The sequence below is a fragment of the Zootermopsis nevadensis genome, unplaced genomic scaffold (genome assembly GCF_977971745.1).
Source record: "Zootermopsis nevadensis isolate Lab colony 2312 unplaced genomic scaffold, Znev_1.0 Znev_ptg000025l, whole genome shotgun sequence".
NCBI lineage: Eukaryota > Metazoa > Arthropoda > Insecta > Blattodea > Termopsidae > Zootermopsis > Zootermopsis nevadensis.
In genome coordinates this window covers 13,983,039-14,000,663 of record NW_028259157.1, presented here as the reverse complement: position 1 = coordinate 14,000,663, position 17,625 = coordinate 13,983,039, and the positions used below count along the sequence as shown (strand labels likewise).

General features: G+C 46.0%; 1 protein-coding gene across 5 annotated transcripts in view; it reads right to left on the bottom strand.

Moving 5' to 3' along the window:
* The window catches only part of Ephrin (ephrin), a 516,038-nt gene that overhangs the window by 62,716 nt on the left and 435,697 nt on the right, over positions 1–17,625 (bottom strand). Inside the window, exon 1 of one of the 5 annotated variants that reach the window (XM_022058665.2) lies at positions 14,076–14,553. The exons of the other annotated variants lie outside the window; for them this stretch is intronic. Coding sequence (XP_021914357.1) covers positions 14,076–14,269 — 194 coding nt within the window. The 5' untranslated portion in view covers positions 14,270–14,553. Of the gene's footprint in view, positions 1–14,075; positions 14,554–17,625 lie in introns of those variants that run through there. 5 annotated transcript variants of the gene reach the window in all.

The following is a 17,625-nucleotide window of genomic DNA, read 5'->3' as shown; positions in this document are numbered from 1 at the left end:
GGAGCCACTTCACATTTCCATCCTCCACTCTTTGAAGATGAAGTTCCTGGAAAAGTCAGTTAATAATTCAGTCAGTACCTCAAAGAAAACACAACGCATCTCCACGCCAAAGATCAACTAGTTAACGATGTGAAGGGCAGCTTTACTAATAAAAACATTGCTCTTACAAATCGATGTCGAATAACCCCTGCAAGTGAGTCATCATCGTAAAATAGCATACGGGCCGGTCCACTTCATGTCCGAACAGCTAGTCCCTTCGCCCTGGAGATACTTGTAATTCATACCCTTCCTTCACAAAACAACTGTCTTCTGTTCAGAAGGTTACCAGTGTTTCGAAGGAACGTATCGCCTCCATCTTCAGGCTAGAAGTGAGTCGATTTGGGAAGTGGTTAAACTGTTCACGCTGCAAGGGTGACCAATGAGGAGGCGATAACTGAAGGTACGGATATTGGTCGCATAAGCAAGACATCATGACGTCTTTGTTGTACGCCCAAGCGTAATCACGAGAACCAAGTTTTCGTAACTGCAAACCGCCTTTTACGGCCGATCTGTCAACAAACGCGACGTTCTTGATTATCCTCGCTTTCAGCACAGAAGCGATATTTCTGGTTTGCGGGGCTGGCTTCTGGGATGTCGAGGCGTGAAGTCTGCTTTAGACTGCGGGTGGATTTCCACCGGAAAACAAGCCGCATCATTCCAGAAGACAGCCAGCCATCTTCGGTGGTATTTATTTTAGTTAAGAATAAAAATGTGGGTACCTCCTACAAGAACATATAAAGCGTCAGACCCCAGAAGACAATCCACACAACAAACACAGCAGAAACCTCACACCTAGCGCAATCCCGATCTGAAATACGTTCACGATGCGCGTATGTTGAAATCTGGCATCGCTGTTTGACTCACTTGAAGAAGGTCTGGCAGGTGCTGGTTAGAAGACTGTATCCTACGGGACGTATCTTTCTATTCCACTGAAGAAAAAAGAATCCCCTACCGTCTGTACAAACAACCACTTGAAAGTTGTGAATAAGCAGCCCTACCGGAGCGAAAATTATTTCGAGGACTTGCACGGTGCCAAGAGGGGACGTGTTCTGAAAGAACTGAAAGCAAGAGAGAGAAAGGAGGGGGGGGGGGGCTTTGGGGACTACAAGGGGCAGTAAGCTCCAAAAGCAGCGATGGTTGAGCACAAAAGTCATTCATGCTCTTTGCAGAACAGAATCTCAGGCGCTTCAGCTGAAATTCAGGCCACAACTTTTATCCATCGCCCTGATGATGGAGGCGGTATGACCTCTGAAACGTTGGTTAACATCGACCAGATTACACGGCGCAACAACCCAGAAGACAGAAATCTTCATATTCACCGCTGCGAAAACCTCAAATCTTACACCCAAAATTAATTCGCAAGGTTTCTTTTCCTCTCCCACTGAACCAGCAACCCGCTCATCCACCCCACCTACCGGTTCCAAGAACGCCCACCCCCCACATATTCATCCTGAAGATGGCAACCGAAATTCTTTCCGAAACGTTCGGTAATTTTTTAACATTCGACGCGGCCCGATTTCTGCGGCTCAGCCAGGTACAGTCTCCCTACATTTCTGGCACTTGCAATGCTGAGTCACGTAGAGGTCACGGCGTCACGACCCACAAGATCCACTCTGGCGTCCGAGGCCCTTCGGTAACTGGCAATGGCTGTACTGCGGGGTAGCACAGGGGGTTGGGTTGAGGGGGTTGAGAAGGGTCCATGGATTACGAAAGCAGTTGCCCAGCCCAAGCCTAATGAGAGGCATAAGCCGCTGAGCACCCGGAAACTGGGTGCCTCACGGCTTCCAATCTGCGCGCCAACCAGAATTTCAGTGGACTGGAAACGATCCCGCAGTTTGCGCAGTCCTCGTGCACGTTAAAGGAATTCACTTCGTAGGGAACTTGCAGATTTCACTTCAGAGCGCTCCAACTGGACAATCTACATTTGCCATGTGAGCTCGATCACACGTTCTCATGGCGACTGGTGTAATGATTTCTGTCTTTGGGATCTTGCCTCGTGTAGTCTGACATAAGAGTGGCGTTTCGAACTAGCTTACTGCCATCATCAGGGTCAGTATCTTCATGTTGCACGCCGCTACATGTGTTTACATGTAACACGACTAGCAACCACGAGCTTGTAATTCTGTTACATAAGAAACACCGCTCGATAATCAAAGTGAACTTTCCAAGTATCGGTCCGAAAGTGTGCGTACAGTCCACGGTATTTCTGTTCCGTTCTGATGAAACTGTTAGGAAAGCCACGCCCTGTCCCTTCCTTAAGGAACCCTATCAGCACAAGGGCACGCTTCTTATCCCGAGAAAAACTCGAGGCGTGCGTCCTCAAAGACTGCTCCAATAATTTAGCCAATTTGTGTTTTGTGCAGTCGTGGAGTAATGATACTTCAGAGGTTAGACCGCAGAATCGTCGTCTGACTGACGCAACGGGCGACGTCTCTTCAAGATTTCAAAACCTTTCGAAATAACAAGGCGTTCCGGGAAGAACACGTTAATGTTATATTTCAGAAATATTTCAATATCAGAACGTAATTTAGCTCGAGATAGCTTGCTGGGCTCGTGTGTGGGTGGCCATAGATCGAATCCCACTCGGGCCAAAGTACTTTTAATCTGAGATGCCTCTACTCTTCGATCTCACTGCCATGAAAACCTGTAATTCTATTCCTATTACAGGACGCAATTTTAAATTTTTTTAACAAATTGTTTTGCATTCGGGAAGAAATTAACACTCAAGTACAGTTCGCGTCTGCATAAAACTCGGTCGCCGTGCTTGTTACTGCTGACGCAAGATGGAGGGAAAATTGTCTGCGATATTTACCACCGGAAGCAGCACTGCGCCGTAGCCTACGCGGTCACCATCCGAAAGCCACGTGGGTCTACGGCCACCACAACAGCCGTGAAACTTGCCACATGGCCCACGAGCCTGCTTACGTTGCAAAAATTGCGGGCCATTTTGTGAATGCGGTAATGAAAGTGAATTTGCTCGCACACTTAAGAGCATCTACAAGCAATGCGAAGAGAAAACATTTTCGTCTAAAGGAAGAACGGGGCACGAAAAGACGGAGGGCTCTTAAACACGTCCTGAGCTCTTTAATCATAAGAAGAATAAGTACTTCTCCTTTCCTTAATTTAAATTATTTTCTCCGCTAGTTTAGAGTTGCGAGCTGCTGTATTTGATGAACCAGCGTCAATGATTAATGAAGCAGAGGATATTAGAACAAATGTATTTGTGGTTCACTTAACGACACTATCTGCAGCTGAGCACACAAAGGCGTGACCCCGGCATTTGCCTGGAGTGGCTGAGAAAAATCACAAAACCCCTTCGTACTGAACTACACGGGACCTTGCAGATGCAAGACTAGACCACGAAGACCGGCGGTCGACAAAAACTTGTTACTACGGATACCATGTTCCGCTCGAACTGCCTGCCTGTGATATCGTCATCCACGTTCTCAAGGTCGTGTGGAAGGAGCTTAGTAAGACATCTTTAATATCTGATAAATGTAATCACATTGCTAAATCGCCAAAAATACACCAGCCTCAGGGTTGGAACAAATTTATAACGAAGACATCTAAAGAAAGGACCAGACATTCCTGCTGCGTCACTCCTGCAAAGTAACTCGACTTCAGTTCTTTCAGAAAACGGGCTTCGTTTACTGCGCGAATTTCATGCTCAGGTGAAACCGTCGACACACGAGAATAATCGTCAAGATGCAGATTCCTCGAAATATTTTGAACAGAGGTGCAACAGCCAAAATTCACATTAACGACGGCGAATGGACGTGAAAATCGACGTTATGGAGACGACTCAAGATTGAGATAGTACGCTTCTCCGAAACGTCGCCATCTACCAACAAATTCAGACGGAGAACAAGAAAATCTCATGAGACGTTTTCTTCCAAAATATTATCCAGAGGATTGACCTGACCAGTGATGTCTTGCAGAAACAATTCCACGTTCAAACTGCATGAATGCAAAGCAGAGGAGGGATTGTGGACAACCCTGAACCACTGCATCAATATACAAAGGGAGGATGGTTAGTAATGTTGGTATTAGTGGCAGCTGGAATCGCTGAGGCACTGCTAGAACTGGCATTAACAAAACAGGTTACAATGGTTTCAGGTTCAGGAGGCGGGGTTACAGGTAGACGAGTGGGGGGGGGGAAGGATTACACTCGGCCTAATCTCATCTCATCTCATAGGAAATCGGATCTGAATACAGCCCGGTAGCATACAATTCGGACCAAAACAACAAAATGCATTTTCTTTTATTTTCGGAGGACTGGCTGGCTGGCTTCTTTACAAGCTGCATCCAGAGCACAAATTAGTAACTTCAAAACCGTCTGAGAGAGACGGAACGACTGCACACAGTCGCCAGCTGACATTTGCATTATTGAGGTCACTTCAACTCACGAACGAAAGACGAGGGAGTGCCTCTCGTGCATCATTAAACACCTCATCGCACGGACAAAACCCTGAGCCAGCTTACTGCACTTGGGACCAGCTGAATATCCCCTTCATTACACATGGCGAGATTTCAGGACGAAAATACTGGAGAAAAAGAAATGTAATCGGGTTGGACCGGGACGATCGGATTCGAGCGGTGAGTAAGTGCGGCCCGTTTCTGACGCTTGTCGTAAACACATGGGAGAAGCTCGCATCCCCCGCCCATATCCTGCTGAAGAACCACACGACTCCCTCCACCAGGAGGCGCGTCAGGAAGGGACGTTTCCGTCTCCCGGGCGCTGCCACCCGATGCTCCTTTGTTCCCTGACACCGAGAAGTCTTACTAAGCAGAGCAAGTTCTCTCAGCGACGAGAATTAATATTGCTCTATTCTGGGATGCTGGGCTCTGTAACTCCTGGTCGATACTGAGCGTCGTGTCTACCATCCCAGAAGACAGCCAGTCACCTTCAACTTGTAAGAAGGTGACAGACAGGTTTCCTAACTTAGCATAGCTGCACCGGGACATCGAAGTCAGTAAAGACAATTGGCTGGGGCAGGACGAACAGGGTTCGATACCTGGCAGAAAAACAAGGGACGATTCTCTCGTCATATGCTGCAAGGCAAGAGGTTGCATGGTACATGACCACATACCAAGATGTTCATTACAGCCTCTGACATACATTAATAATAATTAATGAGTCTCGGGTAGAAGGTCTGACCCTGGTTCATGAACATACTCCAACAAGATGTTATGAAGGGAATAGTAAGTGACCACATGGAACAGAGAGAGGCCTTCTTGAGAAGACATTTGTGGCTGTGGCTGTGGTGGCCTCTTTAAAAGCGAGGGGAGGAGAATGCTTGCCGAACACGGGTACATACGGAGAATCTCTTGCGTGTTGTGTTATCAAGAACGGCATACGTGGGCCTAACAAAGCGTAATCAAGCTTGTCTTTCGTAGATAAAAACAATAAACGCTGGCCAGACGCCTTGTCTCCGCAGTTCATCAGCCCGAATAACGGAAATGTTGTGAGACGCACGCAAGATCACCCCCCCCCCCCCCCCGTTACCAGGCGACACACACATTTATCTGTTTGACCCTGACACTGCAGAATATCTTTTAGATTAGATTCAGATCGTAACAAGTCTTCGCGCTGCCTTTAACAGACGACGACGTAATTCAGGGCATGCCCCATACAATACGGTCACAATGTCTCAACCTGCAGATACCCACTGAATCTGCAGAGGTGGATTATACGCGAACGGAAGTGAAATTAATCGGGGCACAGAAAGTTACTGGCAACTAATTCCGACATCATAAAGTTATCACACGGACACCCAAGTGGAACTAACTGAAAATCGCATGTCCTTCAAATGGCTTGCTTGAGTAGCCCACATCACCACCTCGGTCAATAAAACTGCGGGCTGTGAACTTGACCAGCATTTCCACAAGCCCCTGGGCTAAATGAGCATCGGGAGTAAATGCAGCCGGAACGAGAGGCTGCTCTCATCCTCCTCCACGGAGTTGTGTGTGTGGACGTTGCCTCACGCTCCGTGCCCGAACGCGCGGGACTGCCACCTCTGCAACCAAGCGTCGAAGAGCGAGTTTCTCCTTTCGCCGGAGGAGATAAAACGTTCACAGCACCGGATTTTATTTTCCAACTCAACGAATCGAGAAACGGAAATCGGTCCCCTGAAGAAGGTCGGAGACGCGTCGAATCAAGGGAGAGACGTGGCCCAAATAAAGAATTTGGTGGCGGGCCATTTCACAGGCCACAACAGCGACCGCGGGCTCGTCCACTGCAACATTTACCGACTTCCGCTTTCTGCTCGAAGACCAAAGGAGATAAACTGATTGACCACTGAGTGGATAATCCGAGTATTCAGCGGATGCTGGGAACAGCGCGTTCGGAACACGCACGCGATTACCTCACCGCTAAGATACTTGTGACCAAAGCTAAGAAACGGAGTCTGGTCGCTTGCAGTTAACTAGGCTGTCTTCTGGGTTGTAGCGCCTTGAGTGTAGCCTGGTAAAAGTTTACCACCGTTTCAGAGGTCCTTGCTGCCTCCACTATCCACTTATACCAGGCGCTACAACCCAGAAGACAGTCGTCTCCGGATTCACCGCCATGAAAACCTCAAATCGTACTTCAGCTGTACGAGATTACAGATGCAAATATTTTAATCGGGCACTCTGTTTAATTAATACGTCAATTAATCACCTATTAACGAAAAGCGGAACTCTTCTGATCCTGCGTTCGCAACAAGACGATACTAGAGGAACATTCCACACGCATGCGCGTGCACTGGTAAACGCTTCGCATCACGCCATCTTTCTTTCTCTTATCTCTGTGCTGTAACAATACACGCATCATTACTGAGACATGCCTTTGGCTTTTCAATGGCGAGTCATGTACTCCCGATGTCACCGGCTTGTCAGCCTTGGCAAGGTCAACACTCTTCTCGTGTCCACGTGAACTTGCATTTGATTCACGCACAGCGTCCATCTGCGAGAATGTCACGAAAGCAAAATATGAGGTAATTTTTTTTAAATAGGCCACGATCATCTCCTTCCCTATCCCTTATCCTTAAAACTTACCAACAAAATAACAAATGCGTAAGAAATACGTACCGTCGCCCCAATGGCCCTGCACCGAGTGAGTTAGTTCAAGGACACCGGGCATCCTGACAGGCTCTGAACTGTTTTAGAACCTCCGCCGAAAACTACCCTGACGATGGAGGCGACACGCTGCTAGCCACCTACAAGACCTCGCGACGTACATTTTCATCGCCGTGAAAACCCCAAATGCTAATACGAGCATGTCGCGAACACGTGGCTTGAACAACGAGGTCTTCCTATTCGTCCAGCGAATTCCGAGGCTATTTATTACGAGGTCAGGAAACTTTATTCGTTCTGCTCTCGAGACTTTTAGGCTTTAAAGTTGGCGAGAATGTTTGGCGCCGTGTAGACTCGCAGTCAGATGCCGGCGTTTCGGAGAACGACTGTCCCACGCTCAGCCCTGAAGATGGACACAGAATCTTTCTTCGAAACGTTGACGTCTAACGAGTCTACACGGCGTCTTACCATTAGCCGATCACAGAATTCAGGAGGTTCCGACCGGTTGCCCGTTTAATGAACGCGCCTGGCAAGAACAGGGCAGAGCGCAAGTTAACCAATTTGCCAAAGAAACTTGTGGTTCAAGCACTTTCTTGGGTGTCAGGAAGGTTCCGCGGCTACTTCCGATTTTCGACAATAAATTTGTGTTACGATTATCAAAATGGAAGCCAACTGAAACAAACCAGGCGTAAAGATAAAATCGTAAGTGCTGTTGTGTTAAACCACTGAGTGTTCCTTCCGTTATTAAACTTACGCGTGGTCCAGCTGATTCAATTCAAGCAAAGTTTGGTGACGCAAAGCCGAGTAAGTTACAAGTGCATTCCCGAAACCACGGAAAATATGGCCGCTCACACGAACGTGCAGGCTGGCCGGTCTTCCCAAAGGAACCGACGGGCAGCTTTCGCTTTTCATCGCTTCAAGCCGGACAAACTGACACAAGAAAAGTCTCCAAATATCACATTAATATTTATTTTATTGCATGAGCGTTCTCCTCGGTTATGCACGTACTTCAACAAAAATCTGCAGCTTACAAAACACTGTAAAAGTTCGTAAAAAAACCGGACTTAGTTTTGCAATGTTCAATGAATACTTGGACCGTGAAAAAAAATCTATCAATTTCGTTAAATGGCTTATAGTATAACGAATAACAAAAACGCCCGTTAACGAACACAATGTTTGTTTCTGTGCATGCGCAGGTCGTGAAGTCGCGTACCAAGGACATCTCGCATCAGGACTCGTCCACGCTGCAAGTAAATGACAGAAATCAACCAATTTGTTAATGAAAATCAAGAAATGTGTACGCAAGTTTCAACAAGACTCCATACGGAAGGACAAAGCGGCCCCAGCTCTTAACACGTTGAGAGGTCCCGGTTCGTACCTTACCGCCTTCTTCAAAGCATCGCAAGACGTCGTATAGACGAGCGGACGATACAAGAAGACGATCTCGACGGCGATTACAGGGGTGGTGACGTGCCCTGAGGAATGTGAACATTTACCTCTGCCTTGGACTCGGGTGGGTGGGACAAAGCCGTGTCCAATGTCCAAATGTGGCGATGAAGTTCACGAGATGGTACGCCAGACAGCCGGTAATCACGGGCTTGTCCACAACCGCAGTCTCTAATTTTCACCAAGCAGAGTCAACGGTAAAACAGCTGTTACTTCATTTCCACCCGAGTCTACACACATGCCCCATGGCTACGACGTGATTACCTCTTAACAGTTTCATTCAAAATTACACGCATTCACGTGCCTTCGCGTTGCGAAACTTGCGAGAGACGTTAACAATTCTGGCAAAATTCGCTCTGAAATTTGTGAACAACACCAATTCTCTACGCTCTCGTGAAATGAAATTTAAAATTCGCTCGTCTCTACACAAGGCCGAGTTCGCCTGACATCTCTTACGACGTTTCGGACACCGGTCTTGCACCAGCACTGCCCTGCCTTGCCTCACCCGACGGACGTCGGCGCTGCTGTCCTCCGATGTCTTCCAGAGGGCCAGATCTGTGCCGGAATAATTTTATACAACGACGAACTCTTTTTAACTGGCATTAATCAGCTGATTGCGTTGTTCTCTCGAGGTACGGATTAAATTTTTAAGAAATCATTCTGCCAGGCTTCAATGCGTCAAACGACTACCAAGAATTTCACACTGGACGAAGTGTGCAGTAAGCAATCTTATAACACTAACTAGACAGAAAGTGGAAACGGAATCATGCCGATGATTTGCCAGACCACTACTGACGATGGAGGAAATGCACTTCATAACAAGTATAACCATTTCACGATTAGATTAGTTTCTGTATTCATAGGCGTAGTAATTAATTTTCCTCATTATCGGCTGCCACCTTCGTGCCTTTAACCCCTCCGGCTCTCAGAGGATCCCATCATCCTCCTCACTAATGGCGCACTGAAGAGAGAATACAACAGAGCAAGCCAGTCCAGTTCGGATTTGAGTAATGCTGTCTCAACAAAATGGAAGCGAATGTTCGGCCCTTAGATCTGTAGATTGAAAGGAGCGACAATGATTAACAGACAGCAAAGACAGGCGAAGAGGAGATTAAGAGAACGACCAATGGACGACACCGGATTGCAGATTACAGATCACCAAGAAAGCGGGATTTCGGAGACGGATTGAGCAGAGTCTGTAACCTCGGAGCGGGGAGCATACGACATTTGTATGCAGGTACGCCAGTCATACATCAGTCGGTATCTGAAACCTCGTTGCCACGCAACGCGCGTTCTTTCTTGGCCTGCGTTTTCAGAGGCTGCGGACAGAAGCTGAAGTGACGTGGATGAGTCGTTTAGCAACGCGTCGTCCAACATTCAAAATACGAAAGATCTTCCTCGTGCACGGTGACACACTTGTCAGCAACGTCACTGCAGGAAACAGTTCCAGGAACACTCATGTCGCACCGCCACGTTATTCTTTGGCATAACTGTGACCTTACGCCAAAGAAAACAGTGCAAGCACTACGAAACAAAGGAAATACCATGTGGTGAGACTTCGGGGTCCCATGGTACCTTCTGGGCCGTTGTTCCGTGTAGTGTGATAGAAATCTGCCGACGTTTCAGGGGTACTTGCTACTTACATCATGAACGCGATCATCGCCCGTCAGATTACACGGCGCAACAACCCAGAAGACATTTTCACACCGGTTATCGAAAAGGTTAAATAAAATTGTTTGTCCAGCAGAATACTTCTCGGAACAGGTGGACATTTACACGTGTACACATTCAGAAGCCGTGAAGTGGGTTCCGAACAACACACAGTCATTTAAAAAAAGACGGAGAGCTCTTTAACATCTGTTGTTCTAAGGAACTGATACTCGCGATAACTGAGGTTGAATGAACAGCTGGGACAGAATACGACCCACTGAGCTCCTTCTTATCATCACGAAATACTTCACAGCCTGGTTCTGCGAGAGTCCAATGGCAGTATTATCCTCCCAAGCTTGCCCCGGCCCCGACCTCGGTCTTCCGAGTCATGTGTTTCGCTGGCAACTTCCAGAAACATTTTTGTGTGCAAATGAACCCACTCTGCTTAGCCCCTTCAACGCAAGTGGTAACTATATGCACCACCTGCTTTTGTAATCAGTAAAGTATAATTCTCACTGTACGCAAGGATTACTTCCAAAACAAAATTAGCCACTCGATATTTATAACGGTGAAGTGTTGTGTTCTCTTTGCGGTACAGTACTTCGGGCCTGTATTAGCAAACGACTCAATTTATGGGCTTCGTTCCTCATTCCTTTGTTTCACCTCCGTTACAAAAGAAAAACACTCCCGACGACACGTCCTTGAATCCAGGTCCTAGTCCACGATCACGCCTCAGGGTGGTGTACCAACAGCGAAACCCACAAGAAATTTACCATACTTTTTGTATAAAGCAAATTCAGTCCTGCAGAGACTGCACTGCCTCACGGCCCAGAACAGAACGTGCGTTTTCACACCCGCGACAACTACAACTCGTAAAAATGCGTGCATTCTGCTTCGGCAGGACGTCGCAGTGGCTCGGGACTCGTCAACGTCAACAGCGGACAAGTTTGCCGCACTGGGGCCGGCGATCTGGCGGGATCACGGCCTCATCTGCGTCAGACCCTCTTGTACACGATTCCACGCACTGCCTGAAATGTTTTCACATCGGAACATCCAATCGCGTCCTCGATGAGAAAAAGTTCAAATCCAGAAACTTTCTGGCACGCCTTTTTTTAATTATACCTCAGTTAGGGCAGACGCACTAGAACCAACCACTCGACAACGATGTTTAATTACGACAAAGGATCTGTCCCATTCTGTAATCAGCGACGGTCAGAAACTCCTGCGTTTTTTACTATAAAATGGACCCTTTCAGTTGCGGAACACGGAACAAATTACTAACATTTCATTAAATTAAGAAACTCCAGGAAAAAAAAATTATGATGTTGGTTACGGAGGGTCTGCACCCTTTTATTTCGCTGGTGTATTTGAACATGGGCATTCCACCCCATTCGCTAGAACAACGGGAATCTGAAACGAACGTTTCGCTTTAACACAACATTAAAATATATAACGACTATCATTCAAATACTGCCGATTAATCCTGCAGCCAATCAGCTCTACGGTCGTTTCTATTTTCAATTTAAAGAACCTCTACTTCGCTGGCGATTTTAAACGCACGCCGTTGCACAAATGTTGTCCATTACTGCAAACTTATCAGGCATTACGTAAAATAACTGATGTTTTGAAAATCGCGTAATTCTTGAGGCTGGCAAAATTACTATCACGCGCGCAAACCCATCAGGATTACCCGACTGATTACAAATTGTGCAATTTCCTTGTGCGTCAAAGTTTTCACCGTCACGGTGACCACATATTTTCTAAACAATTCCTCGCTTACGAGACAAATCGGAAAATGCATCCGTCGCCTGCACCAATTCATGTGCAATAGCAGATTTTTGTAGGCGTGAATTGCTACAATTATTAAGGTTATCTCTAAACAACAAAATCAGATGCTCTGCCATGTTCGATTTTGTCAGTACACGGATACCTCCTGGGATAACGAGAGACCACCGTTTCAAGGTCATTCCCTGGACTTCACGTGTTTCTGCCGCCGGTGCTATCTGAAACGACGCCGACGTTTTAACGAGTACTATATTTCGCCATGAGACATTTCATGCCATGGTTTGTGCTCGGACTTTCCTCTGCCCACATTTCGTGAGTTTCATATTCTACATCTCACCAGGTTTCTTTTGTTTTCATGTTATTTTACGGTAAGCGCGTGTCATCTGTTCTCGTGGCGTTGTTTTTGGTGACGTCAGACGCCTCGTTTGGCTTTTGTCAGGCACATTATAAAAATTGCTGAACCACCTTAGCACTGCGGTGCGATTTAAGTAAGAAATGCATTTCGGCACGAAGAGGATTCAGGATTCGCCACTAGTCGAAGCAAATGCCACGAGGTTTCGTAAAAAAAACACAGACAAGATAAGATTCGCTCCTTCACTCCACTTGGTGCATCGCTTGTTCCGATGAGCGGGTGTCCTAACCTCGACCGCAGAAACAGCTCCTTGCCTTTTCGAGACTTCGTTTGACGCTTATTTAAGAAGTTTCGCACTTTTGCTACTAAATGTTGGAGTAGAATTCAAGATGGCTGTGTACTCTGGTAGAAGTTTACCGACGTTTCAGGTGCTTGAGACCCCAAACTCTCACTCACAGCCGGCTGGACACGCCTGTCCGCCTATGGACTCGGAACAGGGTCGACATTTTGTTTTAGTGACGAGCATTATTAAAAATTCGTGTAGATGAAATCTTTCATTTAGGGGCATCGTATGAATCTGAGTAAGAGAAATTAGCTACGCAAGCGAACAGCTTTGTGACTTGCGTTCTCACATTGTGTTGGAACACTAAACAAAAACATACTTAAAAATTGCTAAAGAATCTTAAAATATGTCGCCATTATTTATACCAGAACCTCCTTGATTAATGACACACCTGAGCTACTTAAATCACCTGAGAGATTCTACTCGTAACAGAGGAAACCTTCTTGTGGTTTGTCGTCACTATCAGATAATTAGGAATTATGAAAAAGTTTAAAAAAATCTCGCTTATAACGAAAAACACCTTCCGGGAGGCATAACAGTGCAAGGTTGGGTGTTAGCCTGCCCAAAAGCGTTCCTTGAAATTATTGACAAGTGGAAAGATTGGCGAGAGAGGAACCAATCCATTTCTCAGTTTCAGGTGCGAAAGTTTTAATTATTCGCGATTCCTGTTCCAACTGACGGTAAGGGCGCTGGAAAACACATATCTTTTCAGGGTCTGTGCTTGGAAGATGACTAATCTCGATCCAAAATATATAAAAATAAAGACACCTTGGAACACACATCTCCGAAGAAGTTTTTTCCCAATGTTTTACCCTAAATTATTTTGTACAAAGTGAAAGCAACATAAGTTTTCGTTGTGCTTCCGACAGGAAGACGTCAAGAATCACACATTCTATTACCCCAATACTCACGAGTTGAGCAACAGAATCCGACAAAGAACATCGTTCACAGGAACGCACATTTATCAAGAACGTTCGTGTTTCGTAATGGCGACCTGGATTCTCCTCTGCCCCAGCTCACCGCTCGCTGCCATCTTGGTTTGGGGGTTACCGACAACATTGTCAGTCTGTTGTTGCGTTGTTAGCATTAAATTTGTTACTAGAATTCTAAAAAAATCAGACATCTTGCCTTGTTTACTTTTTGTATTTCCTCCGTGATCTACGGGAAGGCCCACTGAATGCCTACAGTATTCCAAAATTAAACATCAAAGTGTCCAGCATCCACCAATGTCGACTACGGGTTCAATCCATTATAAATACATAGCGGGACGCAATGTTTACCCCTACAGAGTACGCAGAGTTTCAAAGCGAGACACCTAACGTGTTTACTTCAACAAAACTTAAAGGGCTTTTATCTGCCTTTATCAACCCAATTAGTACCGCGTATCGCTGATGGTTGCGTACTTACATGGGATTCGTGGTGTTCCAATGCACGTAGAAGGACTTGGTGCAGTCGCTGACCGTTGAGAGAAGAACAGTTTCGAAGGAGATGAGTAGCACTACCGTCAGACAAGACGTAATTTTCGTACACGGGAATGGCAGCACAGACCTCAGAAGCGGCAATGCTGTGTCCGCGGGTGCGACCGGAAAACCAAAAGCCATACTGATAATGGCGTCCTCGATATACGAAAAACAAAACACCACCAAAACACTGATTCCTGTTGGATCGAGGCTCGTAACATGTCACACTGGCTTCAGTAGCGCTACAAGCCTATAAGACGCCATCATCACAAACTTCACTGCAAACTTTTGTAAACACTGCCTACTTGACTTCGCGAATCCCTGTACACCAACGTTTGATTGTGAACATCCTCCACAAACACGCACACACACGCGAACACCAGCCTCGCTCTACGACAGCCAAAACTTTTGTGCTGCTCACTGCAGTCGACTTGCCCACCGTGAACAGAAACTTGCTAAGGCCCGCGGCCCGGTAGAGCGAGTCTCTGTCGACCCGGGTTGGTTGGTTGCTCGCCTGATGACGGAGAGAGGCTGGCAGGAGAGCCTCCAGTCGAAGAAGAGGGAACGCTTCTGATATCCGGATGAACCGTGTGTTGCTAGAGTAGGGAAAGCTGAACATGAAGGTAAACCATACGAATCTTGCAACGATGTCAGATTTTGAGAGATTCGGTCGACTGAGATTTCACGCCCGAAATTTCATTAGGAAGCCACAGAAAAGTCAATACCCTCTGAATCTCCAAGTTCACTGAATAATATTCAATACGTACCTCAAAGAAAACAAAACACTTCACCAATACAAAAATCAACTATTTAACGCTGTTTACTGAAATAATCAATAATCGAAAAGCAGGATTTGAGATTCTCCCGCAGTGTAGTCCGATATAAAAAAACATCTACCAGACTACAACCCAGAAGAAATAATCGCTGCCAATCGTACGAAACGCAACCATAAGCAGTCCACACTCTGTGGGCAAATGTTGAGTTTCTGACGTTAAATTAAGTGGCGTGTTACCACTGCGTTTTAAAGAGCTGGAAAATTGTATGAACTGGCAACTTGTACATACAGATTTAGATACATCATGACGGCAATGCCAATAAAGAAATAGCACACCCCCACTGGGCCACCTCTTGTTTTAAACCGAGTTGTGTCTTGCGACGCTGCGTACACCCGCGATGGACCAGTTCCACGCAGACATCTCGCCATGATTTATCTTCGCAGATACTTACTAAAAAAACACGTCTGATTCCTACGGAGATTACAACAACCAGCAAAACTTTGTTGTCGACGAAAACACGAAATAAAACGTATGATTAAATTTGACTGAAGCCATGAACTCGTTTAAACAGCCATATTCGGTTTATGACGACGTTTCGATACCTCCACTGACGCATTCCCTGCGGGCCGAAAGCAACTTAGAACACTGAATTGCTAATGGTTACGCAGAGTAACACGTAATTACAAATACGATTAATCGACTAGTACACAGCTTTCACCCAGTTATCGGTTAAACACGATTTTTAATTCTACTGATGAGTAATCTTAATTCAAAAGGCACTGGCATGCCCTGAGTCCAGGAGCCACCCCCGTACCCCCGCAAATTATATTTTCAGATCATCTCGTTCGAGACGTGTTGAAACTTGATTTCCATCATACGTGAATCTCGCACATAAAAAAGAGAATAACTTAATTAGTCAAAATTACTGTTCAAGTTTTGGGATTTCCACGGCGGTGAATGTGTCGATGACTCCAGTGTTTCGGGACTGAAGTGAGGAATTGGTGGTGATAAGATTTACGAAATAATCGGTTAGCAGTGTTTATTTTAGGCTCAATGGAGATTTTACGTTCATCCTCATCAACAAAATTCAACGCTGTTTAATCTATAATTCCCACCGGTTGTGAATGCGGAAAGTAAGTTCGAACTAAAACCCAACTATAAAGTTCTAGCGATGACGTCACTGCGAAAGTAACAGAGTGCGCTTTTAGTGCAAATAGTGTCTTTGCTTGCTTATCTGTTCTCGCTGTTCGGGCCGAAACCCGTGGACTGCATCATCGCGTACACACAGTCGAGATGTTAATTTTTGCAATAATTCGACATGAATGATTTTCTTTGTCAACGCCAAAAAGTGACAAAGGCGGTATTCTAACGCGTTTAAGAATTTCTAGTAATCGCTTGTGACGCACACCGAGGCGTTACCTGAATGCAATGGCACAACAGTTGTTTCTGAATGTTTAACACAGGCAATAAATTGTTCACACTTCCCAAGAATCAGAAAAAAACCCTCATAATAGGCTTCCTCGTCAGTGACGAAACCAAATGAATCAATTCACGCTGCAAGCCGATGTCGTCATCCTACGTCAGGGGCCTGGCTGCAACAACGACCTCAGCACGCAATCGGTTGAGAAGAAAAGTTACGTAACTCCACATACAGAAAATGTCCCTACCCAGAGCCACACTTTTTATTTGAAATCCGGGTCCATATTGTCCTCCCAGCTGAGGGGATAGCATTTCAGCTCGGATCGAAATTTTGCACAAATTTTATTTCGTCCATCCGTGCTACACGCGCCACCCACACCCCAACTATACTTGCGAAAAACTACAAATTCTAAAGCTTCTAAACTGCAACCCTAAAGATGGAGACAGCGTGTTTCTCCAAAAGACTGGCATCCACATATGTGTCATCAAGGCGTCAAAATCCACCCAAAGGAGCGTGGGCATCTTTGCCGTCGTGAAAACGTTTAATCTCACGTTATAGTCATTCGCTTTCCTCAGACCCCTCTTAGGCCAAAAACATTCTCATTGCCCTGTTCTCCTCAGACCCCCGCGTCTGTGTTCTTCCCTCGCACTGACACCAAATGACAGTTTCACGCGAAACAACGCCTAGCGTTTTGCATTTTAATATTTGCATTTGCAGCTGGCAGAACGCAAAACAAAGTGAGAATGTATTTTATTTGTTCCCAGAGTGAGGAATTTCGTGGAAGGGAAACTTGTGGATGAAGAGTTTCAACACGCGACAGACAAACGTGCACTTCACAAAATTAAGAATCGCAAACATTCGAAGGTTACCAGAAACACAAATAAAGGAAGGAGGAATCAGAGAGCATGAAATTTAACAAAACTGATAGCAAAGCAGCTTTTAATGCCTCAGTCCGTGTTCAATGTGCCACGCTTTGTGGTCGTGGCCATGAGACCAAATCGGACCTTGTCAGCGGCGCAAAATAGAAAAGCCCTTGTAACTTCGTTTCCACACTGAACATGGACACAGATCGTCCCACACTTGGAGACCATGAGTGCTTTTTTATTGAGGCGCGGCAGTCACGAGTTTCAAATTCATTTTTGCGATTCGACGCTGCTCAAATTAGAGGTCTGGAACAATCAGTTGTGAAAAAGCCACAAAATCAGTTTTGTAAACTGACCTCTCCCCAGCGGAGGTACGTGGTTCAAATCCCGATACGTCCTGGCTGAGTGATTTTGTCAGACTCCCACCGAAACTCCCAG